This window comes from Amblyraja radiata, chromosome 37 (assembly GCF_010909765.2).
Source record: "Amblyraja radiata isolate CabotCenter1 chromosome 37, sAmbRad1.1.pri, whole genome shotgun sequence".
NCBI lineage: Eukaryota > Metazoa > Chordata > Chondrichthyes > Rajiformes > Rajidae > Amblyraja > Amblyraja radiata.
Window position 1 is genome coordinate 5,886,935 of NC_045992.1, and position 18,219 is coordinate 5,905,153.

The 18,219-nt window shown below is 40.2% G+C and overlaps 1 protein-coding gene across 1 annotated transcript in view; it reads right to left on the reverse strand.

The window, feature by feature from the left end:
* Nucleotides 1-1,981: 1,981 nt before the first annotated feature.
* LOC116966482 (heparan-alpha-glucosaminide N-acetyltransferase-like) overlaps nucleotides 1,982-18,219 on the reverse strand; it is a 110,103-nt gene continuing 93,865 nt past the window's right edge. Inside the window, exons 11-14 of the mRNA XM_033012765.1 lie at nucleotides 18,137-18,214; nucleotides 9,780-9,850; nucleotides 4,391-4,503; nucleotides 1,982-2,223 (exon numbers count right to left, since the gene is read on the reverse strand). Coding sequence (XP_032868656.1) covers nucleotides 2,045-2,223; nucleotides 4,391-4,503; nucleotides 9,780-9,850; nucleotides 18,137-18,214 — 441 coding nt within the window. The 3' untranslated portion in view covers nucleotides 1,982-2,044. The remainder of the gene's footprint in view (nucleotides 2,224-4,390; nucleotides 4,504-9,779; nucleotides 9,851-18,136; nucleotides 18,215-18,219) is intronic.

The window sequence follows — 18,219 nt, forward strand, 5'->3', positions numbered from 1 at the left end:
AGTATCAATTATATCATAATGGTTTACGGTGAATCTGATATCAACTCAAAATACGATGACTGCCATTCTTGACAGGATCCTTTTGCTTTACAGCACGAGGCGTCTTCTTTAGATGAGAACTAATTCCTATTAACTGGTACTTCAAACCTAACATTTTGATTAGTTGGTACATTTTGTAACAGGTATCATTTATAAAACATAAACTGAAGCTTGCAGAAGATCTAAGAATAAAACGAACAAACGAACGTAGACACACTTTGGTAATGTACCCATTACAGCTCAAAGTACTGAACAAATAATTAACTGGTTTGAAGAATTAAGTTTTGTTTTGGAGCCACTCCTTCCTGCTTAATGCTGCAAATATAGAAAAAAGCAGCCCGTGCTGCCGACAGCGATACATTGACAGCATTCAGTCTGGGTATGACAAACAACATCTCATGTCTGTGCTGCTCAAGGAGCAGGTAACAACCATCTCCTATGTCAGAGAAGATAGGAGGCCATCAGGCTATTAAACCTGGCTCGGACAAAACTCTGATTATTAATAACCAATTATCTGTTATTTGCACTTTATCATTTTAATTATTCATATGTGTATATTTTTATATTACGGTATATGGACACACTTATCTGTTTTGTAGTAAATGCCTACTATGTTCTGTGTGCTGAAGCAAAGCAAGAATTTCATTGTCCTATCAGGGACACATGACAATAAACTCACTGAACTTGAACTTGATAGACACAAAATGCTGGAGTAACTCAGCGGGATGGGCAGCATCTCTGGAGAGAAAGAATGGGTGATGTTACGAGTCGAGACCCTTCTATAACAGAGTGCAACCAATCTCCTTGATGATTAATTACATCACCATTGTCAAGTGGTTTTTCAAACACAAAGATTTTTAAATTTCTTATCAGTTTGGAGTGGTGGAGATGGAGCTCTTTGAGACACGAGTCAAGGATGGACATTTGATTGGGGAGTTCCTCAACGTGCTCCTTACAGTGGGTGTTGTCTGCCTCTTAGTCCTTGATGATCCCTCCTCCATTCTTGGCACTGAGGACAATAGACCCTTGACTGTTTAGGCTATTGATGATCTTGACATGCAGAAGAGTCTTCAAATATCTTTAGCATGTTGCAGGATCTCCTGCATTTAACTTGGTAACATTGGGAACAAACTATTTTCATCGGTGGACTCTGGATCAAATCATGACTGTCATGACCGCTTGCTAGATGGGTGCTGAATACCCAGAAAAATGATGTGAAGTTCTTGAGCTTTCGATATTTGTTGAGAAGGTTAATTGTAGCATTGGGAGAAAATACTTCAGAGGTTCTGAAATTAGATATGAAAGAGGTTTAATAAGGTAGATCTGTAAACGAAAGGGTAAAACTAAAACTGTAAATGGAGGGCTACGAGAAAAATAACCGGTAAAATGCAAAGAAAAAAACAAAACTTAAGTACATTGTCAGAAATATCTATCTGTGTTGAAGAGATATAATAGCGACTGGAAAGGTCTGAACAGACAGTCTCAAATCACTCCTAGTTGACTCCAATCAACACAAAACAGCCCGCATTCTTTTCTACATTGATAATTGTATACAAGGTAACTAGTGTAATTCTCAACCAATTTAATACGGTGTGTCAAGTTGAGCGTGAATCATTACTGCTTGTTGCGATAATGTTCAGGTAATTTTACAGACAATACACAGCCTAACTATGCAGCAGTCATCACTGCGCATCAGAGAATGTTGGGATGCTTTAGGTTGATATTCTAATTGTTGATTATTCATAGCTTGCGGTGCCCAAAGAAACATTTCTTAATCTTCATCACAGCTAAAGATTTATAGTTTTATATAAGAAGAGTGTATTTAGAGAAAGAAACCCAACCTAACTAAAGGAATAAAAAACAAAAATGATTTAGTCACTTAATGGCACGGATCAGGTTAAATTTGGGCTCAATATTAAAAATAAAATGAGATGGAAATGAATAAGATTATGCATTTTTATTGACATTCAAACCACATTACTTGGATCCATTTATTTCTGGCCAGTTAGATTTTCAAGAAGAATCTCTTTCTAAACAGTAGGAATGCAATGAAAACCCAAACTGCAGTGCCCACTAGGTCCTGGAGGAGGCGCTCAGCATGGGTGTTCCAGTTCATTTCCCAGCTGAATGGGAAGTATCCACCCAGTATGGAATGTCCAACATAAACGAAGATTGAATTCATTCCTGTAAATCAACACAGAACAAGCTGGATTTTGATGAGTCTTCATTGCCTACCAGACCCTCCCTCTATTGTCCTATAACCTACACACCATTGCCCAGCCACTTGACCTGTGCCTTGGAATGAGCGAGTTGTCTGAGAGTGGAGAGAGCCAGTTGTGACATGATGGACCAATAGCATCTTTCTGCACTACAATCATTGTATTATTCTACACAAGGTAAGATCTGGCACTGGAGTCAAGTTGGGCTGATTCTTCACAACTACAGACGCTTAGACTCTGTACTGCATGATAGGGCTATGTATTGTCAAATAGTTGGGAGAAGGCAGTTTGCAAATGAATCAGCTTTTCCCACAATTTTCTCATCATGTGGTCCCTGGGCTCAATCTCATCTCTTCACCAATTTCTCTCCTATTCACACTTTCTAACACTACATATTTCGTTAACTATATTCCGACCTTCAAGTGTTCCTTCTGAAACGGTTTTGGCCCTATCTTTATTTCCTCATTTTCTGTTAGCCATTCCTTCATTCATCCCCTCCTCAATGTTCCTCTTGCTTAAAATTCCTCCCAGCCATCCTGGGAAAAAGATTCTGACTGTTTACCCTATCTAGGCCTCATAATTTATATATTTCTATCAGGTCTCCCCTCAACTTCTGGAATTCGAGAGAAAACAATCCAAGTCTGTCCAGCTTCTCCCTGTAACTAATACCCGTAATCCAGGCATCGTTCTGGTGAACCCTCTTTGCACCCTTTACAAAGCCTCCATATCCTTCCTGTACTGGGGACACCAGAACTGCCCACAATACTACTTTACAGGTAAAGTCAATTCTCAATTGCATAACGCAGGAAAAAAATTGCATGTTGAGGAAAAGAAAACTTTTTAATAGGCTTTGAAAGAGATTATGAAATTTCTGTATCAATAGTATTAAGAAGCATAAGAAGGGTCTCGAACTCGAAACGTTGGCTATTTCCTTCGCTCCATAGATGCTGCCTCACCCGCTGAGTTTCTCCAGCATTTTTGTCTACCTATGAAATTTCTGTAAACTGGTTCCAAGAGCTCAGTTGATTTCAAGCTGAACATGAAGACTAAGTGCAGAAAATGGTACATTTATATTAATCTTGATGATATCACTTCCTTAATAGCCACACAGGCTTGACTGTAAAGAGGCACTGGACTGGTTCACTTCAAATGATGCATTTCCTAATGACATTGGACAGACTGGAAAATAGCTGCCACAGGATATTCTTCTCCCTCATTAAACCTTCTGCGTTCCATCTGTCCTCATTTACACCAAGCATAACCGATAATGCGCTTGATCCTCCATGACACCTGTGTGAAATGCAGCTTGCAGGGGAAGCTACACACTTCTGCAGGGTATTTGTTTTTATTTCATTGCTTTGCGGATTTCCTTTGCTGTTGAACTCCCCGTTTGCGTGGCACAGTCATGCAATTTCATTGCAATTTATCAATCTTCATAATGGGGTCAATGCAGATAAAATGTGGAAGATGAACTGAGAAGGAGTTAGTGAAACGTCCGGTTGTCTCATGTCTATCTGGTAGATTCTGCACAGTAGAAATCTTTCAAATCATGAGCTCTGGTTTATACACCAAAGCTCGAGTCTTCAGCACCTAAACACTTGCTAAATGATTCTTCCTTGCTTATTTTCATCCCTTCTATTATGCATATTGTGACATTATAAATGCTACATAACCGGGTCTTTGTAACTTAAGCTTTATCTGATCATTCACGTGTGTTTCTTATAACCAGTTCTTCCCTGCTTTCCTGCTTCAGCTTCTAAAACTAGTGACTTCCGCAGTGATTTTAATTTTCATCCCAATTCATCAATCTCTTTCTCCTGAGGTTATTACTTTCCTGCCCTCCCCTACTCTCTCACTCTCTTCTCTCTTCCTCTCTCTGTAGAATCTCTCAACCCAAATCCATAGCTTTATTCTCAACCTTGTTCTCACTGCTCCCATCAATCATAAATAAGACCATCACAAATCATTTATTCATATTGAGCTGAATCCATCTCCCTCTGGCCCCTCCCAAACGGAACTCATCCTGGCCCATTTACATCACTTGCTTGATCACAATGTTTGATGTGCTGACGACTTGAAAAGTGCACATTAGGGTTAGTGTACAGCATGTATAGACCACTCTGACTGCTTACCTGGGAAGATGAATGGCTCCCCACCCCACCACTCCCTCATGTCTATGATGTAGTACATCAGACCCAGCAGGATGAAAGAGAAGCAGCCTGTTGTGGTGACATAGGACAGGGACCTACAAAGACATAAGAATAACACATCAGCAATAAAAGCAGAATTCCAAATTAAGCACCAATTCAACAGGACCCATAGATTCCTGATGAGGATAGCGTTCATGGTGAGCATCGTAAAATTAATGTATAAAACACAAATCACTGGTCATATGCATGATTCCCCATTGGAAAACCCAAATTATGGAATCACAACTTTATGTAAGACATCAACTTTATTAATAGATTTAAAGATAGACACAAAAAGCTGGAGTAACACAGCGGGACAGGCAGTATCTCTGGAGAGAAGGAATGGGTGACGTTTTGGGTCGAGACCCTTCTTCAGACTTTATAGGCAGCTTATTGAATTCTATGATTCACACAAAGAAAAACTCCCATATGATAGGCATGTTGTACAATGAGATGAATGTTCTGCTAAACTGTTTTTGATTATGTTGCTTCAGTGAGGAATGAAGGACAGGAGATGCCTTGTTATTTGAATAGCGTCTCGTTAACCCTAGTGAAACACAGATCGATATTCTTGCTGAATATACTGGCAGATTTATTCGTGACTGTCTTGGATTCTCCACAATTGGTTATTTCCACTCCATAGCGACCATATCACACCGCTAACACGAGAATACTACCAAATTACCACAGACACACTTATGACTCTCGACATCGTCGAAGGATCATATCTTGTTAGATCATAGTTCATATAAATAGAAAGAATAACCAAAAACTTTCCATTTAAACAGTGGCTCTTTCCCTGATATGAAACATCAGTAACCTTTAGTTTGCAAAAGTTACTTTACTTTTTACTTCAGCATTCTCTCAAGATCAAGGACATATCTGCATGTTCTGAGATGGCTCCTGAAGCCTATGTGGGAACCATAGACAAATAAATAATCATTAAATAATTATTTTACAGATGTCCAAAATGAAAGATAAAGATGCCGTAGCTTTGACCAACTCGAGTGACTTTACAATTAAAAATAACAGGTAGGTTGATGACATCTACACCTCTTCTGGTTCAATTGATTGTTCACAAAACAAATAAAGAAGATCCAACCTCAACATACGAGCAGCTACCATACTGTAACTGGTTGCTGAGTCAGCTTTGTATACATATGTCACACCCTTAGTTGTAGCTCAGTTTCAGTTTAGTTTATTGTCATGTGTACTGAGGTACAGTGAAAAGCTTTTGTTACGTGCCAAGTTGACTTTAACGTAACAAACCACCACTTCAACATGAAATCTAAATAATATGGAAACTGACTTAAACCCAGATAGAACTCTAGGATCCGGTGAACCTCCTTCAGAAAAAGAGAACTTCCTCAGTGCTGCACTGGAGCACAATCTAATGACCACTTGTATTTCACAAGAAAGTTATCACTTTCACACTGAGCCACAAATGGCGATATGAAGGCAGATGACCAAAAGTGTGGTCAGAGAAATACTTATTAACAACTGAAGAAGGGTCTCGACCCGAAACGTCGCCCATTCCTTCTCTCCAGAGATGTTGCCTGTCCCACTGAGTTACTCCAGCATTTTGTGTCCATCTTCAGTTTAAACCAGCATCTGCAGTTCCTTCATACAACAAATACATATTAAAGAGTGTTTTAGAGGAGGAGAGAGAGGGGAGGGTGAGAGGTTGAGCAAGGGCCCTCCAGATGGCAGGACCTTGACAGCTAAAGGCACAGCCGCTACTAAAGGTGACGTTGAATTTGGGATGTTTGGAGGAATGAGGGCGCAGTAACAAAAATCCGTCAGAGGCAGCAAGGCAGCAATCAATGGCTCCTAATAGAATATTCACAGTGATAACAATATTTCCGTGGATGCGGGTCAAGAGAAGAAAGAAGCTCTCATTCGGTTCACTGGGAAATATGAGATCAGCCCGGCATTTAAGTACATTAACTGTCACTGTCTGCTTCTCACATCACAACCTGGCCACTAATGAAAACTGACATTGAAAGGAAATACACTGTTGCCCCATGCTGCAGCTCAGGGTTGGCCAGAGGCAGATAATCAATGAACAATATAACATATTGCGGTTTCCAATAGATGATAATGTATGCAAAATCATTTCAATCAAGGATGAAAATGAATAAACAACAAAAATCAGCAGTGATTATTTTAATGAGCTGAAGTACGTAAATGATTGGCAAAGAGCCACCTTTATTTCCAAGTCACTTAACGTTCTGATCAATTGGTATCATTATTTTCTCATTTCAGTCTTTCAAAGGGAAACGTACGGATGTTCCTGGTGATAACATTCGATTTGTGCCCTTTGTATTTGTTGACATTTTTTTCCACCTACTTTGCTTCCCATCCATATTCTCCCTCTCCCCTCAACCCATCACCCAGAAACCTCTTCCGTTTCCCCCTCCCCTTCAATCTTCCCACATCAATCCACTCCCCTACCCCTCCTCCATAATAATTTATCCTTTCCCCCACCCCTTCAATCATCTCCCCTTCCTCTTCCCCATAAATCCTCTCCCCTTCCTCTTCTCATCAATCCTTTCCTCCTCCCCTCCATATCGATTCCTTTCCCTTCCCCATCAATCTCCCCTCTCTTTCCTCCTCTCCTCAATCCTCTTCCCTTCACTTTCCTCCTCAATCCTCTCCCTTCCTCATCAATACTTAATACTGAGACCAAATATGAAGGAAAACAAATAGATTCACATCTATACTCCATCATGCAGATGCTTTCAATGGTGTGGAGCTTTGTACCTGTGATGAACCAGGCTGGTTCCACCGCTCTCCGCAATGTTTATTGTTTGATTTGCTTTAACTTTCTTTCATGAATTAATTTTGTTATTGTCGACTCTGATTTCAGTCTGCATGGTACTGAGGTTGCAGCCTCATTAATACACAACAGGTAAAATTACAATGTTCCTGAGGACAGTACTCTCAGTTGCAAATGATCACAAAAAGAAGATTGCAAAATCATTTTGGCTAGATTAAATCTGTCTGTTGAATCATATTTACATTGTGTGGAAATGTAAAACTTTAAATTAAATTTTGTTACTGATACTAGCTTGGTTCTTTGTACTACAAATCTACTTTGCTTTCCACATATTGTGAGTTTGAAATGATTTGATTCACAAACTTGAGTGAAAATCAGCAAGCTTACTTTCTCAAGTCCCTCGCACGGAATGTATAACACGAACGCAAAATTTGTAGATGCAAAAATAATTATCTAATTGGTCATAATTGTTGTTGCTGCCTACTAATTTAATTACCACCTAGAATCTAGATTCAATTATGATTTACTAAACAGTAACATTGAAAGAAAGTTCAAATGGAATGTTCAGTGATAATTGCACAAGTGTATATACCTTCTGTAAACGTGAAGAAGGGCTGTCGTTCATCAAATGTTTACCAGCATTTTCCTTCTGGAGTTAAAAATGATAAAAATTCTTTGTCTCTTTCCATTATCTCCATTCATCTGCTACCACTTGTATCACTTCTATTCAGATCAGCTTAGATTAATATACCTTCTCCACCTTCTCACGTATGGCACCATCATTCATTCATTCATTCATTCATTCATTCATTCATTCATTCATTCATTCATTCATTGTGTAATTTAGTCTCTCTTGGTCTTCATGTTATTACAGACTTTCCCTTCTGTTGCCCATCCTCCTTTACTGAACTTAAAACATGTAATTTTAAGCTTGTGCAATTCCTGTTGAATAATCCGGTGGCCTGAAACATTAACCATATTTCTCTCCTCACTTGCTGCCTGACCTGTTGAGCGTTTATGTTTAAGAAGGAACTGCAGATGTTGGAAAATCGAAGGTAGACAAAATGCTGGAACTCAGCGGGTGAGGCAGCATCTATGGAGCGAAGGAAATAGGCGACGTTTCGGATCAAGACCTTTCTTCAGACTGAGTATTTATAGTATTTTTAGTATTGTCAGATTTCGAGATCTGCAGGGATTTCTTTTTTCACCTTTGGAACTTTTGTTGTTTGTATTTTGTAATAAAATCAAGCAATATTTCACACCTTGAACAATTTTACTCCATTTCCATCCTCTCTAAGGTACTCAGCCTTGAGTGCAATTTTAGCCAGTGGTAGCTCTCTCTGTACTGGATCAGAGTTGTGAATTTTGACCTTCAACTGGAAAGATCATTTTGTGCAGATTGGCATTCACGTACATATTTATGAGAAATTAATTATCACCCTTCAGATACTGAATTAATGCAACCCTCCGCCTTCCCACGAGGAGTTTTCCCAAAGAGACATTTGCTATAATGCATAATTCCATGCTGCAAATTGGATACAATGTGATTGATGAATTAAGAAACGCTATTTGTATCTTGTGGGCCAAATTGATTCTAACATGATTTCAATCGGGAACTAGAGAGCTACTTAAAAGTTACTTTGGAAATTGACATGCCGAAAAAAAAGTTGTCTTGCAACAAAAACAGTTTATGGGAATAAAAACATACGTATATAACCTCCCCACAGTAACCAGGCAATGCAGTCTGTCAGTATCACCTTAGGTGTCCATTGAAATTGACAAGCAATCACTTCTATTGACAGTTTTCCAATGATACTCTAGTAAACCATATGACATGAAGTCTTTAGGAATTTTAGCTGGCAGTAACAAAAATTAATTTAAAACTGTTAATAAAACATTTAATTTCAAAAATCTTGCAAGGAATAAAACGTTATATAATTTTCTAGCCCATTGGCTCCCTCTTCCCAATTGATATAATTGTTTATCTAACACGATTTCCCATAATATGTTTCTTAGGAGCACAGCTATAATATTTTAGCAGAATTACCATATCAAATTTTCCCCAGCAATGAGCAGTATAATGATTAACAGATCATTAATCTCATTGTTAATGAGATCACACTCCACGTAACAATATCTCCCGCATTTGCCCAAGATGCAACAATCGCTGCACTGTAACTTGTTTGATGCACTCTGAGATATTACTGATGTGTGACAGGAATTGACTGAAACACAGTTTTCTTTTGTTCTTTGCAGACTGAGAAACCATATTAAATGTCCCATGTTAACTGCCTTTAAATATACGATTCTCAATAAACGTATTTGTTTGGAAGCATCTTTTAAAGTAATAGAATCAGGCTGCACAGAAACAGGCCCTTTGGTCCAGCTCATCCATGCTGCCCCATCTAAGCAAGTCCCATTTGGCTGTGTTTGGCCTATTTCTTTCTAAACTTTTTTTTTAATCCACGCACCTGTCCAGGTATTTTTTAAACGCTGTTATAGTACCTGTCTAAACTATGTCTTCTGTAACTAGAACATCAAAGCAACGCTTACCAGAGGTTCTTATTGACAGGGATGAATCCTTCCTCCCTGCTGCATTTTGATAGGATCGCCGAAATAACTCCCTATGAGCAGAGAAAATAAAGATCTGGTCACTCTCTGAGCATTTGTAATGAGAAATAAAAGGATAGAGGCTTGCGACAGCAGTTAAGATGATTTCAGATTAACCCCCCAGGTAGGTACTGAAATATGAAAAACACAATCAAGGCTTTAAGGGAATACAGAGGTAAAATCCAGATTACATTTTCCATCCGAAACTTGCAAAAAAGGCAAAGGGATTACAAGTAAGTAGGCATTTTGAGACCCACATGTTGCACTAAGAGAACTGTCCACATATGAAGTATACTTGCAGGTCAGACACAGACTGAGACAATGCAGTAATAAGATATAGAATACTTTATTTTAAAGAAATGGAAGACCAGTATTTAAATCACTCCTTCAGAACCACAGGGTTTTGCAGCACATACTAAGTAATTTTTGAATTGAATTGAATTGAATTGAATACCTTTATTGTCATTCAGACCTTACGGTCTGAACGAAATTTCGTGCCTGCAGTCATACATACAATCATACAATAATAAACAACACTAAACACAAATTAACATCCACCACAGTGTATCCTCCAAGCACCTCCTCACTGTGGTGGAGGCAAAAATCTTAGGGCTGCAGTCTCTTCCCTCCTCTTCTCCCTCTGCGCTGAGGCGATTCCCCACCGGGCGATGGCACAACAGTCCCGCGGCTCACCGAACCCCGCAAACGGGGGTGGTCGAAGCTGCCGCCCTCCAGTCCAGCACACGCAGCCGCTGGCCCGCGGCTGAACCCCGGACTCAGGTCACCGCTGCCAAAGCACCCCAATTCTAATATTGTTTATTGGCACGTGCATCGAGGTACAGTGAAAAGGTTTTTTGTAGTGTGCTATCCAGTCAGCGAGAAGACTATACATGAATACAATCAAGTCGTCCACAGTGAAAATTTATACACTTCCATAAACTGAATTTAGGGATGGAAGATTGCAACCTTAATAATAATAATGGATGGGATTTATATAGCGCCTTTCTAATACTCAAGGCGCTTTACATCGCATTATTCATTCACTCCTCAGTCACATTCGGTGGTGGTAAGCTACTTCTGTAGCCACAGCTGCCCTGGGGCAGACTGACGGAAGCGTGGCTGCCATTCTGCGCCTACGGCCCCTCCGACCACCACCAATCACTCACACACATTCACACACAGGCAAAGGTGGGTGAAGTGTCTTGCCCAAGGACACAACGACAGTATGCACTCCAAGCGGGATTCGAACCGGCCACCTTCCGGTCGCCAGCCTAACACTTAGCCCATTGTGCCATCTGTCGTCCCAACCTTCACATGGTCCTTCCTGTTTCGACTAATGCAATCAACTCGATGTGCACAAACGGAAGATCAAATAGAACAAGTTGTCCAACAACTTTAGGCTGTGCATGCCACACGAATGAAGAAGTAGAACTGAATTTACTTCAGTTGCGGGCAGTGTTGAAGCAGATATTTGCTTCCCTGTGAGAAAGTGGATTGCACTGATTTCACTGGTACTGACAATTGGCAGCAGAGTAGTGCATGTTTTGCCAAATGACCCGAAGATGGATGACAAACATTATTATACTTTACAATGACGATAAATACTGTATTGGCCAGGACTCTGGATTAATGCTCCTGCTTCATCTTTTAAATTATGTGGTAATGGGGAAACCATTGAGGTTCTTCTGGTCTGGGCAAGATGAACAAGCCCATTTAGAAGGTACACAAAAATGCTGGAGAAACTCAGCGGGTGCAGCAGCATCTATGGAGCGAAGGAAATAGGTAACGTTTCGGGCCAAAACCTTTCTTCAGACCATTTAGACACTGGTTTGTTTAAGCATGGACACCAGTTTAAAATAAACCTTTCAGTTCAAGGTCAGGTATGAGTAAACGATGCAACCTTACTGGCAGGCAGAGATGTATTTTTACAACATGAATGTCAATGTTTCATTGTATATTTACAGACAGATAATGCTTTGCCAATATCTTCAATGGGGTTGAAATCCCTGGATGAAAACTGATCCTCATTGATATTGATCTTTAAGTAACTACTCCTACTATAAGCAAATTATAATCCATTGGCCATGTCCTTATGGGCAGCCCACATACTGTTAAAATGAAATGAGCAATATTTATGGTACAATCACTGTGTATATATAAGGACAAATTATTGAAGTTTTAGAAGACATGTCAACCACGCTTCCTCACCCCACATAGTTCCATAAGCAAAGAAACAGTCCATTCGGCCCAACCGGCACATGGAGGTAATAATGCTCACTTGAATCACTTCTCTCCTTCCCTGTCCGTAGAGATATAGATTGGTTCTCATTTACCAGAGGCACCAGAAGTTGAAATAGCAACATACTAGCCATCTGCTCAGCTATTAATCTGACCCTACAGCCTCCTTTGCACTAGGTTTAGATGGATAACATAGACACGAACGTTAGGGACTAGTGCATATAGGCATCTTGCTCAGCATGGATGAGTTGAGTCGAAGGTCCGGTTTCCGTGCTGTATGACTCTGTGACTCTAATACTTGACTTGCATGTAAAAATCAAAAAGAGGGGGTCATTTATGAATCAACGTGCTGACTTTCTTTGTTGGCCTTTGCCTCATTCCACTTGCACAGCAGTCATTCCCCTTCAGTCTAATCACTGTATGTAAATCTCTTTGAAGAGATGAAATACACTGAGGGTTACCGTCAAGCCAAGCTGACGTGGAAATAATGTAACGGACAGTAAAACTGGAGCTGGTTATTTTTTTCTCCAAAAACTAAGTATTAACCCGGAAATCACACCCGTACATGACAATTAACTCACGAGGATGTCAATGGCCTCGACTGTGAATGATCAGACAATTCTCATCTTTTTAAAAGAAAAATCACATGTCGGATAAAGTGCCTTTTGTATTTTTTCTATTGTGTATCCTGTTGCTGTCATTCAGCATTTGTCCTATAAGTGAATCGGGTTTGATTCTATCCTTGTGCTGTTAGTTTACATTAGTGACAAAGCATCGCAGCTGGTGACGTGAAACAATAATGAGACACCAGCCCATATTTCACCGGCTTGAAGATTTGAAAGCAAGCTTTTGACAGATTAGCATGAACCATTCTGTAATTACATTTGCCAGTCGAACAATTATTTGTTTCAATTATTTCTCGACAGACCCACAATTTTAATTCAGAAAAACAAGCAATTCATTTAAAATTTTAAAATACTTTTCAATAAAGATACTGGGACTCCAGGCAACTGACAAGGTTCATTTTGCAAGTGAAACGATCTCATGGAAAGCAGTAAGACGAATGGCCAGTTTTTATGTGAGAAATGTTGACAAGGATGTCAGGAGCCACAAAACTACTGTAAGTGGATATCTGTTTATCCATGGAGAAAACAGCAAGCAATGCAGGATAAACTTTAGGAGACCTGTTCACATAATGGTTGATCATTTGGACAACACTGGCAAAAATGTGTTAAACAGTCACTTTAGGGTGAGCCAACAAACTCTTTGCTTTTGCGCCCTTGTCACAAGTTCACAAGATAGGAGTAGCATAAGGCCATTCAGCCCATCGATCCACTACCATTCAATCATGGCTGATCTCTGCCTCCTCATCCCATTTTCCTGCCTTCACCCCATAACCCTTGACACCCGTTCTAATCAAGAATTTGTCTATCTCTGCCTTAAAACCATCCACTGACTTGGCGTCCGCAATCCTCTGTGGCAATGAATTCCACAGATTAACGACCCTCTGGCTAAAGAGGGTTGTTCACAAGCTGGGTCAGACTTCCAGTAGGAAAGTCCTCAACTTCCTGAACTCTGCCAGTGTGTCCGGTAATCAGAGCAGTCTAAAGCTGGGAGGGTTATGGGCAAGAGAGAGAATCCCCAGCTGGGGATTATTAAAACTGCACTTTCTTTGAGATTCGTGTTTGGTAGTGGGAAGGATGTAATCATTTATCTGATCTCCAGGGTTTGGTGCTTGAGTGTTGAGGGGGTCATGGAGAAGGGGAGGCTGAGGGGTATATTGGGTTATACAGTAAATATGATACAGCAGCAAACACTTCAGCCCAAGCAGTCCATGACAGCCTTTATGCTCCAGCAAAGACTCATATTTTCATCATCTACATGTATCAGCGTGCTCCTTTATTCTCTTCTTCCTAGTATGCTGGTGCAGCCTCCCCTTGAATGTTTCACCCCTCAACCTCTCTTGTGGGATCAAGTTCCACATTCTCATCAGCCTTCTCCTGAATTCCCTAATGGCATTCTTGTCAAATGTCTTATAGTGACGGTCTCAAGTGTCCTTGCCCACAACATTCTCTCTGCATCGCACTATGGAGAAATCTCATCATTATATTAATTCACCATTGGCTTTCTTCTCAAGAGAAGAGAGACTTGGTTGATTCATCCTTCATTGATACATGTGTCCTCGTTTATCATTCTTGTAAATTTTGTCCAAAAGCATCATTTTTGTTTCCCTCTCTATGGACACTGCCTGACCAGCAAAGTATATTCCGGATTTTCTAATTTTGATGTGAAAATGTAAGTCTGTTTCTTTATCTTTTTCATCTGAGATGCAATGCTTTCACCGAATCCAGGAGTTATTCTGGCTCCTACATGGAATCTGTAGAACTGACAAAGCTCTGAAGAAAATAGACAAAGGATGCTAAAATCCTCTGAGAGGCTTTGCATTATGTTGCGCACACCACACAAATATATCCCAGTAACTGGGCTCCTCGAGCAGCTTGCAAAGCAAACGAACATAAACTGAAACCATTAGCAACTGTTTCATGTGAAATGGGTTGGAGTACTTCAGTGTTTTCTCTGGACAAGGTGCACTTAGAAAAAGGATTAGTGTTCCAGGAAAATTGACGTTGTCAATTGGAAATGTTAAGCATTCTTCCATAGAATTTTGCTCTTGGTTAAATTAGAGAATTCTCATTTAGGCAAGGAAGATTTTAATCAGCAGTTGATTTGTGTGATGCTTCAATCTGCCTGAAATGATGAGGGTTAAGGTCCAGTGCAGAAAATCATTTTAAACTTGAGAGGAGGTTCAACTTGAATCAGAGTTTAAAATCTGATATCAATTTCTGTTTAAAGTTTGTCCAATTTACCCAAACTGTTTAGAAAAAAAACTACGATTGCTGGAAGTCTGCAATTATAACAAAAAACGCTGAAAACATTCAGTGCGTCAGGCATGGTTATACAGTCGTACAGTACGTATACAGTCATACAGCTATTCATTGTGGAATAGGTGTCACAGGTTGGCAGGCTCATGGGGTGAGGGTGTGTAGGAAAGAACTGCAGATGCTGATTTAAATCGAAGACCCGAAACATTACCCATTCCTTCTCTCCAGAGATGCTGCCTGTCCCACTGAGTTACTCCAGCATTTTGTGCCAGGATATTGTATGTCTGAAGTGGCCCAAGGGTCCAGATTGGCACCGAGGGAATAGGACCGGGTTGTCAACAAGTGGCTGATGAACAGCATCCCATGGGCAACATGAGTCCAGTTCCCAGCTCCCTGATGATGTTCCAAAAAGATAGCTTCCCATTCTGCCTGACAGAGAAATTGTGTTGGAGTCACAACTGGTATAAGGAAGTGCCCCAGTGATTTTTATGACTGGGATGATCTGACCTTCAAAATTGTCACAGATGTAATTTATTCCAGTTTAGCTCAATTTTTAAACTCATGGGTCTAAACAAACTGGTGCTGTTTGATTGAAATTCTAGACAAATTACTCAAGCAAGCGTCAATTTTTCCCTCAGATTCCATATGGTGGTAAACTGTTGACAAGTATGGGGTTACATGTTTTTGCAAGTGCGCACCATTCTCACTGTACATTTTTAGTTTAGTTTAGTTTAAAGGTACAGTGCGGAAACAGGCCCCCCGGCCCACCGAGTCCGCATCGACCAGCGATCACCCCGTACACCAGCACTATCCTACACACTAGGGCCAATTTGCAATTTTACCAAGCCAATTAGCCTACAAACCTGTAGATCTTTTGAGTGTGGGAGGAAACAGAAGCACTCGGAGAGAACCCACGCAGGTCACGGGGAGAACGTACAAACTCCATGCAGACAGCACCCGTAGCCTGGATGGAACCCAGGTGTCTGGGGCTGTAAGGCAGCAACTCTACCCACTGCACCACCGTGCCACTTCCATGCGATGATAAAGTACCATTGAGTTTACAGGTGGATGATAGTTCCGTAGATAACTCAGGCACAACAGTGCCCTGATTCTTTCAAGTCACAGCCACAGCATTGTTTATTCTATGTGATATAAAAGTCCTGCAATCAGCATTCACAGTCAGGAATCTGCACACAATCTGGTGACATATTAATGAATCTTACCGCACAAAGTTTGAAAAAAATCAGTCGCTTTCGCCACAAATAATGTAAAAGATATTTTTCCTTTATCCTTTAATTTGATGGTCTCCTGGTTTTTAAATTACTTCACACCCTTGCCCCCATTATCTACCTAATGTCCTCAATTCTTGAGGTTGTCCTTGCTCCACTGACTTACCCTCTTGCTAATTCCCAATTTAATTAATTCCATCACTTTCAGCTGCCTTGATCCCAAGCTTTGGAATGCCTTCTCTAAAATGCCCGTATTGTTCAATGTTTTAAATCAGTACAAATTTATGTTATTAGACAACTGACTGGTGTTGTTTGCCAGGACGTGGCATTTTGTTGAAATCTCCCCAGACTGAGGGAAAATATTCTTCTCTCTACAATAGTTAAGGAGGCGAAGCAGTGTTGATAAAAAAAACTGTTCATTCACCTCCGGAACCTGAAAATGATCAGCATGTAAGTCGCCATCTCAATGTATTTATTGTACCCTTGTGGCTTTGGTAATCTAGTGGACAAAAAGGTAATGAATTCTTTCCTGGCCTGCCATCGGATGTACACTTCTTTGTAAGTACCACTGAGACAGCACAATTTTCAATGAATCTCAGATGGATTCAATGTATAAGTTAAAACGTTCTGTGCAGACATAGGAAATGCTCCGGAGGCAGGTTGTAAATCATTACATCATCACTTTCTGAAAATTGGCTTCATCAATTTAAGGGAACGGATCTCAACCCGCCACCCATTAACTTTTGGAACATGGGAGCCTTTGCTTATGAATGGGGAATAGGTAAACAGCGAAAGGTTGATTGAAAACAAATTCCTATTGTCAGTGAATCATCCAAGGCTGTGCTGACTTGAACCACGCACTATGTGGAGGCTGTACATCTGTGTGTAAGGTACAGAGGACAAAGTGACAGAAGACTGCAGTTTGTCGTGGGATGTGTCTGGGATTTTCACCTGTTCGATGAGAAAGAATCAGACTCCGCTTTCGGGTGCAGGTCTGCACAGTACATAGTTTAAATCGATGCCCCTGTGTTTTCAGAAGAACAGTTCTGGTGGTCCCACAGACAATAAAGGGACACCCGTTCTATTCGACAAGCAGCAGGAACTTTTGCAACGTTCCCATCCAATTTAGTCCTTCCTCTCACCATTATTCATGAGGTCCCATTGCAAAGAAAATGACTAAATGTTAAAGTAATTCACTGACATTTTCATTTGGGTGTGACTACTACATGTCATTATATCTTTCTTTCGATCTTCTCTCATCTATTGAAGAATAGTTATCTATTTGAACTAGCAACCACAGATAATTGATTTATTAAAAAACTTGTAGTGTACAATGCAGATTCCCTCCACAGCTTGATTTCTATTTAACATTTTATTCCGTTTTATTCTTTCTGCATCCAAAACAAATTGTCGGAAACTATTGACAAAGAAACTTAAAGAATCTAACCTTACTAACTTTTATTCCCTCTTTCAAAAAGCCACAAGTAACTTTGAATGCAATTATTTACTTTGAGTAGCGACTTTTGCTATTGAGGCAATCATTCTATGCAAAGTGGGAAGCCACAAAGATCATATGAATGAATTTAGAAGTAACATGTTATTGGGGGTGCTGCATGGGGAAGGACTTTTATTTTTGGTCCATTAGTGATCCACTATGGGATCTCTAACCCCAAGCACAGACTAATGGGATCTCACTTTAGTGTCTCATCTAAAAGATGGCATCTTGAGCATGCAGTTTTATCTGCTCTGTATTTGACCACCAACCCAGATTATTCAAACCTTCCTAATAATCCAAACAAGTCCCCCATAATTTCTAACCAAAAAATATGAGCAGTTTCTGCTCTCTTCAGTAGACAATTAACTTGATCTTGCTGCCTTTGAAAATCATTTGCAACTCCACGCAATTCAATTACTTCAGTGGCTTGTTCTGGAAGCAGTCAACTTTACTCACCAATAAAAGGGCCCAGATCAGAAACCGCTTGAGGATGCTGAAATTGTTCGGACGATATGCAAGAAAGATCTTTCCAGCCTATG